Source organism: Colletotrichum chrysophilum, assembly GCF_026319265.1.
Source record: "Colletotrichum chrysophilum strain AFK26 chromosome Unknown scaffold_148, whole genome shotgun sequence".
NCBI lineage: Eukaryota > Fungi > Ascomycota > Sordariomycetes > Glomerellales > Glomerellaceae > Colletotrichum > Colletotrichum chrysophilum.
The window spans coordinates 21,153-33,004 of NW_026517435.1; the positions used below are offsets into that span (position 1 = coordinate 21,153).

Genomic DNA, 11,852 nt, shown 5'->3' on the forward strand with positions numbered 1-11,852 from the left:
CGATTATCTGACTACCGGCTGGGCATTGCACAGCAATTGGGAGAACCAAAAGCACAAGACGAGACCAGGTTGAAAATGAGAGACACGGCGGTTGCAGATCCTCTTGGAAACTAAAAGAGAGGTTGTCTTTGCAACCCCATCAACGCTAACGGTATTTGGTAGTTGGAGGTATTGAAGAAGTGTTTCAATTAACCAACTTCCCCAAGCACCGGAAGAGTTGTTATTCATGACTCGTCGATCATCAACTGTTCAATCTGACAGTCTGCAAGTCTGTGAAACGGATGTAGGACCTTGCATCGTGCAGTTGCAGTGCTTTCGCCAATGCATAGTTCCATGGAGCGATCCATACCAAGAGCCGTCAGCCATGCAGAGTACCGACGACCATGCCCAAGTCGACATTGATAGTGGCCAGGCCTTCCCCTCCATGACAAGAACTAGAGCGAAACGAAGCCTCTTGGATGTCTTGTTTTTTCTGTTCTCCACTTGGAGCAGGAGATCATTCCACGGGATTTCACGAGCTTAGACAACTCAGCGGACGGATGCCTATCCACCCGCCCGCATCGTTCGAGAGAGGCGGCAAACCCCCAGAGGCGGTTTTGAGACTGACAGCCACCCCATGTGGGCACGTGCAGATCCTACGGGCGTATTTCGAGGTGATATTGATGAGATTTGGACTCCACGTCCTTGGTTCGGGGTCATTTTGGGGGTGAGGGTGGTCGCACCGCAATTCTTGGGGTCTTGTTGGAGCAATCTGGGGCCATGTTGGGTGGCATCGCCTTCGATGGCGACGAGAGAGGTAAGTCGTTCAACGCACCAGAAAAGGTATTTGAATTGAATATAAAAGATCACGTACATCTCTTCGGTTTCGCGAAATAGCATCCTGGCCATCCCTTCCCAGTTCCATCATCCAGACGGCAGAACTTTTCTGGAACACCACACTCTCCTGTCCGAATACTCCGGCCTCCTCCGCAAATCTTCACCTCCCTGAACCTTGCCCAACCTTATTCCTCCCCAGACCCCTCTTTCACGCGTGACAAGAGTCAGTCTGGCTCGAGCTCGGAAGCCATGAAGTTCACCGTAGGCCAAGCCATCCTGGCGCTGCTCGTCCCAGCGGCATTGAGCGTCGACATCACCGGCGGCCGCAGCCCAAAATGCATTTGCGTCAGTCTCACCACCACCATCCTATCCTCCAATCTTTTTTTTTTCACGTGGCGCCGTCGGGACTTGTTGCTGACAACCGGACCAGTGTTCCGCCCTCGCCAAGGACCCTGAACTCGAGGGCAAGGTCCTCATGCCCGACACGGAGACGTACGACAAGCGGCTGCAGTCGTACTACTCTGCCAACGCGGCACAAGCCGCTTGGTGCATGGTTCTCCCAACGAGTACATCCGATGTGTCGCGCATTGCCAAGATTATCTCTGAACACCAGTGTCCGTTTGGTATTCGGAGTGGTGCACATTCTGCCTTTAAGGGGGCTAATGGCGCGAAGGATGGTATCACTGTTGACTTTGGTAAGTACTCAGCTATGCTGGTGATACCTTGGACTTTCACTAATACTGTCTCTAGGCAACTTGAACACGACAACCTACAACAATGTGACCGAGATTGCTTCGATAAATCCTGGTTCGACCTGGGAGAAGGTCTTCACTCTGCTCAAGGGCGAGAATGTGACTACAGTTGGTGGTCGAGCCTCTGTCGTTGGTGTTGGAGGTTTTGTTACTGGCGGTGGTGTAAGTTCTTCCGTTCTTTCGAGGCTTATTGACTTTTATGTCCGAAGTCTATTGCTAAACACCTTTGCAGTACTCCTTCCACACCAATGCGTATGGCTTCGCATGCGATACGGTGACCAACTTCGAGATCGTCCTCGCCAACGGCACTGTAGTCAACGCCAATGCGACATCCAACCCAGACCTGTTCAAGGCTCAAAAGGGCGGCTCAGGCAACTTGGGTTTCGTCACCAGAATTGACCAAAGTGAGTCCATGAAGAGGCAACACTTATGATACGCAGACACTGACACCCCTCACAGAAGTTGTCAACTCCACCGATATGTGGGGAGGTCTCCGGGAGTACGACAAGACCAACAGGGACAAGCTCTTCCGCGCCTACCTCAACTTCGCCGATAAGATGGACCAAGATCCCGCCAGCCAGAACATCGTGGGAATGTCGTACGGGACTCATCGGGCTGTTGGACTCCGGGCAATTTTGACCAACAGCGCCGGCGTCGACGATGCTCCTGCCTTCAGCGAGTACGAGAAGATCAATGTCACGAGCAACACTTCTCGAGTCGCAGCCGTTGCGGAGATGGTTCCCGAGTTCACTGGACCTACGCCACTGGGCCTGTAGTAAGTACAAACTTGACATTATTTCGTTGTCGAATCCGTACTGACCTCCTTTTCTCAGTGCTAACTGGTTCGTTGGCCAATTTCGAAACGATGTCCGCATGATGAATTTCGTATACGACGAGCTGCAGATGCTCGGCAAGCATTACTTGGACCCCGTGGCCGACGAAATGGCGAAAAGGACGAACAAGACCGTAACATACGACGTTCTCGGACAGTTCCAGCCATTCACGCAGTCCATGGTCAAGCACGGCCAGGCCAACGGTGGCAACATTCTCGGCCTCGAGGACGTGGTGGCTGATGGGCCGACGAGCAACTGGCTGCTTGTGCTGACCTGTGACACCCCTGAGCTGCAAGATAAGATGTTGCCTCACATTCTGGAGTTCCGAGAGAGAATCGATGCGTATGCCAAGTTCATTGGCGTGTTCAAGGACTGGAGGTATCTCAACTATGCTTGGGGCGACCAGAACCCGATTGCCACGTATGGTGAGAAGAATGTGGCGTTCCTGAAGGATGTCGCCAAGAGGGTGGATCCAGATGGCGTTTTTCAGAAGCTGAGGACCACTGGGTTCAAGATCCCGGTCGATGCGAAGACTACGCATTGACTTTGGTGACAGTGGTTATAGATTGTAGGTCTATGATCGAGCCTTGTAGATGTTTTTCAGATAGGATGTAGTGTATAATTCTAGTAAATGCTTTTGTGTAATTCTCACATTCGAAGAGCAACTCCTAGAAGGATCTCAACTGGCCGCCCCAATGCCCTGCTCACCGGCGTCTGAAGTTCCACCACTTTCTCTCCCCAGCTGAGCCCTCATCCGAAATCTCATTCACTTGAGTGTCGATCCCCTCCTCCTTGCCAAACCCAGTAGCGGTGGCAGAGTCAGTCGGCACAACACTCAACTTAGCCGCCTCCTCCGCAGTGAACGTCCCATACTTGTCCTCCTCATCAAACTCGCCCAAATTCGGCAATGGGAACACGAGATTAGCCAGGTAAAACAGCACAAAAGAGATGAAGAACCCCACGAAGAACGCAATGTAGTACAACTCATATACCGCATCAGGCGCGCTCTCGTCCTTCTCCGCACTCACAATCAGGCCCCCGATCGTGGGCGCCCACCCCGCGATCCAGCACGGGATCACGCGCCAGTTGACGCCGTGCCAATACCAGTAGTCGGAGCCCTGCGGGTGGAACAGGTGCGACAGCTTGACCTTGCGCGCGCGCAGGACGAAGAAGTCGCAGACCATGACGCCCATGATGGGCGCGAGGAAGACGGCGAAGGAGTTGAGCACCGCGACGAAGGTCGCGGCCTGGTTGATGAGCTGCCAGGGCTGGATGATCCAGGCGGCGAAGAAGGTGAGGAGGGCGCCGCGGCGGATGTCGATGTAGCGCGGGAAGAGGCCGGCGAGGTCGATGCCGCCGGCGACGGCGTTGGAGCAAACGTTTTCGAACATGGAGGTGAAGGCGAAGGCGAGGGCGAGGAAGAAGACTGCGGCGCGGGCGGCGGAGGAGCCTTCGCCGTCTGTTGCGGGTTGGGGTCAGTGGGTGGGACGGGTGGAGGGCGTTTCCGTGGGGGCAGCTTACGATCCATCATGACCATCAACAGGTCGGGAGGGTTCCAGTAAATGGTGCCGTAGATCTTCTGGCAGGCTGCGGTGGTGACCAAGCCGCCAAGGCAGACTAGCACGCCCGTGATCCAGTAGACGGACACCGTGCCGATGATGTAACCCTTCTTGTCCTTTGCGTAACGCGAGAAGTCGCTGCTGTTCGTCATGCCGGCAGCCTTTTGACCGATGGCTTGGTTGATGCCCGCCATCATGAGCCACGAGACGCTCCAGCGTGAGCTGGTAGAGACACTCTGGCCTTGGTAGAATATGGGACCGACACCCTTTGCGACGGTGAGCGACCAGATGAGCAGGGCGATCATACCGGCACCGCAAGCCACGGATGAGATGAAGAAGGGCTTCTTGAAGCGCTCGGGTCGGATGAAGAGGAACGGGATGGACACGACCCAGAACACGATGAAGCCGATGAGCTCATAGGTTGTCGTCGGGGTGCTGGCGCTGAGGGTGTTCGGAATCTTTGCGAAGGAGGGCCAGATGGCGGTGATACAAACGCTGTTGTGTATTGTCAGTATTTAATGGCCGACTTCTTCGGGGGTGATCCTCACGTTACAAGTTTGCCGCCATTCCAACCTGATCACCCAGTCAGCTTTACCCCCTCTCGAACGGGCTCAGAGGTACTCACATTGCAGTGCGTTCCAGATGAAATTGAGCAGAATACGCTGCATCAACGGGATATAACTCGCCCGGAAGCCCCACGTGTACCGGTTCTGCACCGTGAATCCAATGTGCCAAGTCAGACCACACCAAGCAACAAGAATCGCGAACAAGCAGCAAAGAGCTCGGGAGACGACAATGACGGCCATGGCCTGGCCGACCGAGAGGCCTTGCGTCAAGAACGTGTTCGGGGTCTGCCATGTTGCTACGTTGAGTGAAGACCTGGCCGTCATAGTCAGTTCCGCGCTCAAAGTAGTTTATGTTTTGCGTCGTACTGATACTCACAATGACCAGGAACCAAAGAAGTTGAACCAGCCCCAGGTGCGACGAGACGGTGGCAACGGGATCAAGTCTCTGTTCGACCAGGCGCTGACCTCCTCGTGCCGCGACTCGTCAGACTTGAGGATCACGGCCTCCTTGACCCTCTGAACGGTCTTGTTCGTCATTGTTACGCCGAGGAAACTAGGATACCTGAACCTAAGTCAGTCAGACTGGAGCTGGAGGGCGCCGGCCGCATGATATACGGTAGGCCGCCATCTTATCTCGGTGCCCTCAAGCAACCCGTAGATCTTCCGATGCTTTCGGCTCTCATCCAAGTCTTGGCGTCGGCTCCATTCGCGATGCAGCGCCGTTGCGTCTTCGTTATCTGTCATGCATATCAAGACCGATGTTCGGTAACAGTTTCCCGGGTATGCGACCCTTATCCCGCCCTAGAACGACCCCGGCGTCGACAAGTCGAGCATCAAACAACGGGCCAATGATGTGCTTGAACAGGAGTTGGGGTCTTTGAATGGGTCGCATTTTGACCCAGTCGACCGGTCAGAAATCCTGCCCCCCCCGAGATAAGAACCCGAACATGTGGGGTATTCTCGCCCCCTGCCGGCCACATGCCGGTGATAAAGATGAAGGATCACTTCAGTTTAACCATAGCTGTTGCAATGCATGGGTCTTTGGAGCGAATCATGAGAGCTGATTTCAATATGTATGATTCAAGCTGCTGACGGTTTCTTTTGCTGACTGGTACATTCGGAAGCAGACTCAGGGTGCAGACCATGCAACAGATCCAATGTCTTTCGGAGGATGGAGTCAGTTGTCGGCCGGGCCCCGATGCCGGCGCCACGTCGGAGAGCGTCCGATACTTTACCTGGGCTCATTCTCATTCGCCCGTCTTATTGATCCCATGTTCTCCCTTCAACCTCTAGCCTCTGACTGTTGTCTTTGATCGTGATCTTTGTCTTGGCCCAGACTCTCACATCCAAGACAAGAACTCAACCCCGGTCAACGCAGTGCTGCTGTTTAAGAAGAAGATCGCAGCCCAAACCAAGATGTCGCCCCCGACTCTAAGAATAGGAGTCGACGTCGGCGGGTACGCCACCCCCATCCCCCAACGCTCACCACAAACTAACACGTCCAAGCACCAACACCGACGGCGTCATCCTTGACCCAACATCCTCCTCCGCCCCCTCCCGCGGCATCCTCGCCTCCCAAAAGACCAGCACAACCCCCAACCCCAGCGATGGCATCAACGCCGTCATCAACCAGATGTTCGCGCAGTCCGCGCCGCCGCTCGACCCCTCCCGCGTCGCCAGCATGACCATCGGCACCACGCACTTCATCAACGCCGTCGTCGAGATGGACGTCGCCCGCCTCGCGCGCGTCGCCGTCATCCGCCTGTGCGGGCCCTTCTCCGCCGATATCCCCGTCGGCGTCGACTGGCCGCCGCGGCTGCGCGACATCGTCTGCGCGCACCGCGGGCTCGTCGACGGCGGGCTCGAGATCGACGGCAGCTTGATTGCGGAGCTGGACGAGGACGGCGTGCGGCGGGAGGCGGAGGCGGTGCGGGCGAAGGGGATTAGGAGCGTGGTTGTGGTTGGGATTTTCAGCCCGGTGGATGTCGTGTATCGGCAGGAGGAAAGGGCGGCGGAGATTGTGAGGGAAGTGTATCCGGAGGCGGACGTGGTGATGTCGAAGGATGTGGCGAATATCGGGTTTCTGGAGAGGGAGAACGCGGCGGTGCTGAATGCGTCGATTTTGCCGTTTGCGAGGCGGACGATTCACTCGTTTCAGGATGCGGTTGCGAGGCTGGGGCTGAAGTGTCCTGTGTTTGTGACGCAGAATGATGGCACGATATTGCCGGCGAGCGCGGCGGCGAGGTTGCCGATTAGGACGTTCTCGAGTGGTCCCACGAATAGCATGCGCGGCGCGGCGTTCCTGACGCAAAACCTTGAGAAGGAGGCTATGATGGTTGTCGATATCGGTGGAACGACCACCGACGTGGGTTTGCTTCTTGAGAACGGCTTCCCGAGACAGGCAGCGGCGTATAGCGAGATCTCAGGCGTGAGGACAAACTTTTCGTATCCTGATGTCAAGAGTATTGGTCTCGGGGGTGGCTCCATCGTCAGACGGGATGAGAACGGTGCTTTGACGATCGGGCCGCAGAGTGTGGGCTACAAGATCCAGGAGAAGGCTTTGGTATTTGGCGGAGATGTGCCGACGACGACGGATTACACTGTTCTTGCAAACCCTACAGTCCAGATCGGAAACCGTTCTCTCGTAGAGGGGTCCAGCCTGCAAAACGATCTACCCGAGTTCAAGGCCAAGGTGAAGGAGATGCTGGAACGCATCGTGGACACCATGAAGACCTCCCCAGAAGACATTCCGGTGGTCCTTGTTGGCGGTGGCGCGGTGATTGCGCCGGACTCCCTGGTTGGTGCCAGCAGAGTCATCAAGCCCGAGTGGTCCGGCGTCGCCAATGCCATTGGCGCTGCCACCGCGAGAGTCAGCGGCGTGGTTGACTCGATTGCAAGCACGGAGTCAAAGAGTGTTGCGGAGGTCATTGAGGAGTTGTCGCAGCGCGCGGTGGATAAGGCAGTTGAGAGCGGAGCTCTGAGGGAGACGGTGACGATTGCGGAGATTGAGAGTTTCCCGTTACAGGTGAGATATTTACCTCAGTTGCTTTTGGCTGCCATACTCACGAGGCTTGTAGTACATCGCGAACAAGTCACGAATCATCATCAAAGCTGTTGGAGATTTCGACTTCTCCAGGACTGACTTCAGCGACGCTACTCCAATTGCCAATGGCGTTGACGGTTTCGAGAGCGAGCCATCTGGAACCAATGAGAAGAAGCCAGAGACAAATGGGGATAGCCATGCTTCAGGTTCACAGTCGATCATCTACACAAAGGACTACATCCACTCTTACAAACCAAAGATCGCCAACAAAGAATGGCTCCTTTCAGAAACGGACCTGGATTGGATCACGATAGGCTGTTACATCCTGGGCACAGGCGGCGGAGGGTCTCCCTACCAACACATGCTGAGACTACGGGAGATGATGCGGGCAGGAGCAACCGTCAGGATCATCTCACCGTGGGACCTCAAGGACGATGATATCGTGGCTTGCGGTGGTGGGAAGGGGTCTCCTCAGGTTTCGATTGAGAAGCCCTATGGTGACGAGTAAGTCATGGCTTCCACCACGCCCGAGGATTTGCTAACGACCTCGCGAAAAGGATCATGGAGTCCCAAGTAGAGCTCTACAAGTACCTCAACACCAAGCCAACGGCCGTCATCTCCCTCGAAATCGGAGGCGGCAACGGACTCCAAGGTCTCATCCTCGGCGCCAGCACAAACCTCGACATCCCAACCATCGATGGCGACTGGATGGGTCGCGCGTACCCCATCTCACATCAAACGACACCAGTCGTGTTCGAGAAGAAGGCGACCATGATACCCTCATGTATCTCGGACGGCAACGGCAGAATTATGGTGCATCCTCCCCTCCATCAACCCCCTCTTTCCTCCAGAAGCTGACATTTAGACTTTCCACAGCTGATGACGAAAGCCCGCACCGAGCTCGACGCAGAACGCGCCTTCCGCGCCGCCCTCTCGCAGATGGGCTCCCACGTCGGCTGCGCCAAGGGCCCCGTCAGCGGCCGCGACACCAAGTCCTGGGTCGTCGAGAACACGGTCTCGCTGTCGTGGCGGATCGGCCGCGCGGTGGCGCTCTCGCGGTGCAGTAACACGGTCGACAGGGTCGCGGAGGCCATCGTCGACGAGGTTGGTGGGGATGAGTCTGCGCGCGTGCTGTTCCGCGGCAAGATTGTTGGCGTTGAGAGGGTGACGAGGATGGGTCACGCGTATGGCGAGGTCATCATCGAAGGGGCGTCAGCAGATGGGAAGGGGGTTGAGAAGTTGGTGATTCCGTTCAAGAATGAGAATATTCTTGCGAAGAAGGTTGATGCTGAGGGCGGGGAGGAGGTGAGTTTTGGTCTTTTTGGGGAGGCTTTCGGGATGTTGCTGACTTGTTGAACAGATTCTCACCATCGTCCCTGATCTTGTGTGCGTTATCGACGCTCAAAACGGCGAGGCCCTGGGTACACAGGAGTATCGGTATGGTCTTCTCGTGGTCGTCCTCGGCATTACTGCTTCCGAGAAGTGGACCTCGACGGCCCGAGGTATCGACATTGGCGGGCCGAAGGGCTTTGGCATGGATGACTTGGAGTATGTGCCGCTTGGCAAGTTTAAGAAGCCGAGGAGTGTGATTGAAGAGTATGGTGATACTGCATGAGCGATCATGGCGATTTAGACTAGGTAGTTTGCCATGACCAGGGCGAACAATAGAGCTTTCCAATCACAACACACCGGCTTCGGTTGCAGCTACGGAGTGAAGTGGGATGAATCAATTCGCATAGCCTGCCAACGTCGCAATTCAAAGACAGGGACGGCCAACTACCGTTCCAACGGCCCCCATTGATCGGTTGTTACCTCGGAAATATCTTTTCGGCTGCTGTCTCAGCATCCACACAAGTTGTCTCTCACCGGCACAGATCGAAGAGCAAGTCCACGCGCCGTTGGAGAATGGACAGGGCGTTGGCACGTCTATTCGCAGCCAATTTGACAAGGGTGTGATAACGCCAACGGGCTAGTCCCGCAGGATGGTGTGCTGAGGAGACGTTGGGGTAGGTCGGGAGCTTTCATCCGCATCATTGCATGAGCAGCATCCATTGACCTGTGAACAGCTCACCACGGAAGTCTTCGGAGATTTCAAGCGCGGGGCGTCGTAAGCGAATCAGAAGAATAAACGGATGGATTCAAGGAGAGACAAAAAGGCGCATGCAATTGGGAGAGAAAAGAAGAAAAAAAAGTCTAAAACGTGACACCCCGGCTCCGTACTGCCGTCGACCACGGAGCACGACATCGGCGCTGCGGGGCCACCCGATCGGCGAACCCCACACTCCAATTACACTGACACTAACAGAGTGGTGGTGGTGGTGGTAGTGTCTCGCGTCATCGGACGAGCAGTCGCGATATGGGTCCCTGAGCACGCCATCTGTTGCGTCGAGCTCGACAACCCCCCTCGAAACCCTTCGAATCCCGCCATTCCGGTGGTTTGGTTCGCTGGCGATAAAGGGGCGCAAGGCCCCCGTGCGACGTCAGAGAGTTTTTTGTGTCAAAATTTGGATGAGGGGTAACAAACTCGATCTCCGGCTCTGCTCATACTTATAAGTGTGTTTCCCTTCTCCAAATTGCTAGGTGCATTCGCATCAGATACTCAACCTTGCCCCTCACTGTACATCTTCTCTTTCTCTTTTTTTTTTGGATACCCCAGTACTCAATACGCAACCATGGCGCCGGGTGTTCTCGTCGACGAGCCTGTTGAGGTCAGCTCCTCCGGCCCTTGGAAGGGCAAGAATGATGACGCTCCCCGCGACATCTTCCCCGACGGCATCAGGACGTCGGGACAGCACAACCCCCTCTACGACGTCCTGCGCCCGTACGAGGAGTTCCCAAAGGAGATCACGGGCCGCACCGTCTGGCACAAGGAGGAGTTCGAGAACAGCCCCGAGAAGTGGACGCACCGCCTCACCCCCGAGGAGGTCGAGGAGCTCGGCCGCACATCCGACGAGTTCATCGCCAGCGGCACCCCTCTGACCGGTATCTCCAAGGTAAGTCGTCGATCCAACCCCGGCAACGCCACTTGGCAGTTGCCTTCATCTTATCATCTTCCCCAACAGCCATACTAACATCTCATCCCCGCAGAGCAACTTCCCCCTCCCCAAACTCAGCAAGGCCCTCACCGACCTGCGCGAAGACCTCATCAACGGCAAGGGCTTCATCCTCTTCAAGGGCTTCCCAGCCCAGGAATGGGGCCCGCACAAGACCGCCGTCGGCTACATGGGCCTGGGCACGTACCTGGGCTACTTCGTGTCTCAGAACGGCCGCGGCCACGTGCTCGGCCACGTCAAGGACGTCGGCGACGACCCGACGCAGATCGACCGCGTGCGCATCTACCGCACCACGGCGCGCCAGTTCTTCCACGCCGACGACGGCGACCTCGTCGGCCTGCTGTGCGTCCACCGCGCCGCCGAGGGCGGCGAGAGCGACCTCGTCAGCATCCACGCCGTCTGGAACGAGCTGCAGCGCGCCCACCCGGACGTCGCCGAGCTGCTGACCAAGCCCGTGTGGTACTTTGACCGCAAGGGCGAGGTCTCCGAGGGCCAGGAGCAGTGGACGCGCCAGCCCGTCTTCTACATCGAGAACGGCGGCCAGCAGCGCGTCTACTGCAAGTGGGACCCTTACTACGTGCGCTCGCTGACGCGGTTCTCGGACAAGGGGATCATCCCGCCGCTGAGCCCGGAGCAACTGCACGCGCTGAAGACGCTCGAGGATACGTGCCAGAAGCTCGCGCTGCACATGATCCTGGAGGTGGGCGATATTCAGTTCTTGAGCAATGCGCACTTGTTGCACGCCAGGACGGAGTACAAGGACTTCCCGCCGCCGGCGCCGAGACGCCACTTGCTGCGTTTGTGGCTGTCGACGCCCGAGACGGAGGGCGGGTGGGCGCTGCCGTTCCCTGATAGCAAGGAGAAGAAGCGCGGTGGTATCCAGGTGAACAACCAGCCTCCCACGGCGCCGCTTGACGCCGAGTAGATGGTTGTGGTGTGTGATGTTGCATGAGCGGTCTGTGTCTTGTCAGAATGATGCATTATCTTTTAGCGTATCATGGTGTGTGATCATCTTCAAAGAAAGATGAGGGAAAACGTGTCTTTGCGCCGCCAACACTCATAGAGTGTTTGGAACATACAAAATGTGAAGAGTAGCAAATTTTGAATGAACAAAACAGTTAAACACAACTTGTCGGACTCGCCGAGCACTTCACCTTATTCCATAGTGCATCCTCAAACCTTCATAGTGAGATGTCAATGCTGATGTGAATACGACTTGCGAACGAAATG

General features: G+C 56.2%; 4 protein-coding genes across 4 annotated transcripts; 3 read left to right on the top strand and 1 right to left on the bottom strand.

Moving 5' to 3' along the window:
• Nucleotides 1-759: 759 nt before the first annotated feature.
• On the top strand, nt 760-2,945 carry COL26b_011683 (uncharacterized protein; the record flags this gene model as incomplete). Its single annotated transcript, XM_053184344.1, has 7 exons — nt 760-796; nt 1,016-1,161; nt 1,247-1,511; nt 1,567-1,730; nt 1,801-1,972; nt 2,028-2,343; nt 2,402-2,945. 7 exons carry the CDS (start codon nt 760-762, stop codon nt 2,943-2,945), a joined length of 1,644 nt encoding a protein of 547 aa, XP_053031690.1.
• Nucleotides 2,946-3,105: 160 nt separating this feature from the next.
• COL26b_011684 (uncharacterized protein) lies at nt 3,106-5,063 on the bottom strand (the record flags this gene model as incomplete). The annotated part of the gene is made up of 5 exons (XM_053184345.1): nt 3,106-3,860; nt 3,923-4,455; nt 4,509-4,533; nt 4,586-4,839; nt 4,903-5,063. 5 exons carry the CDS (start codon nt 5,061-5,063, stop codon nt 3,106-3,108), a joined length of 1,728 nt encoding a protein of 575 aa, XP_053031691.1.
• An 879-nt stretch (nt 5,064-5,942) lies between these two features.
• COL26b_011685 (uncharacterized protein) lies at nt 5,943-9,184 on the top strand (the record flags this gene model as incomplete). The annotated part of the gene is made up of 6 exons (XM_053184346.1): nt 5,943-5,983; nt 6,033-7,551; nt 7,604-8,073; nt 8,127-8,382; nt 8,446-8,874; nt 8,930-9,184. 6 exons carry the CDS (start codon nt 5,943-5,945, stop codon nt 9,182-9,184), a joined length of 2,970 nt encoding a protein of 989 aa, XP_053031692.1.
• Nucleotides 9,185-10,241: 1,057 nt separating this feature from the next.
• On the top strand, nt 10,242-11,547 carry COL26b_011686 (uncharacterized protein; the record flags this gene model as incomplete). Its single annotated transcript, XM_053184347.1, has 2 exons — nt 10,242-10,562; nt 10,657-11,547. 2 exons carry the CDS (start codon nt 10,242-10,244, stop codon nt 11,545-11,547), a joined length of 1,212 nt encoding a protein of 403 aa, XP_053031693.1.
• Between the last annotated feature and the right edge of the window lie 305 nt (nt 11,548-11,852).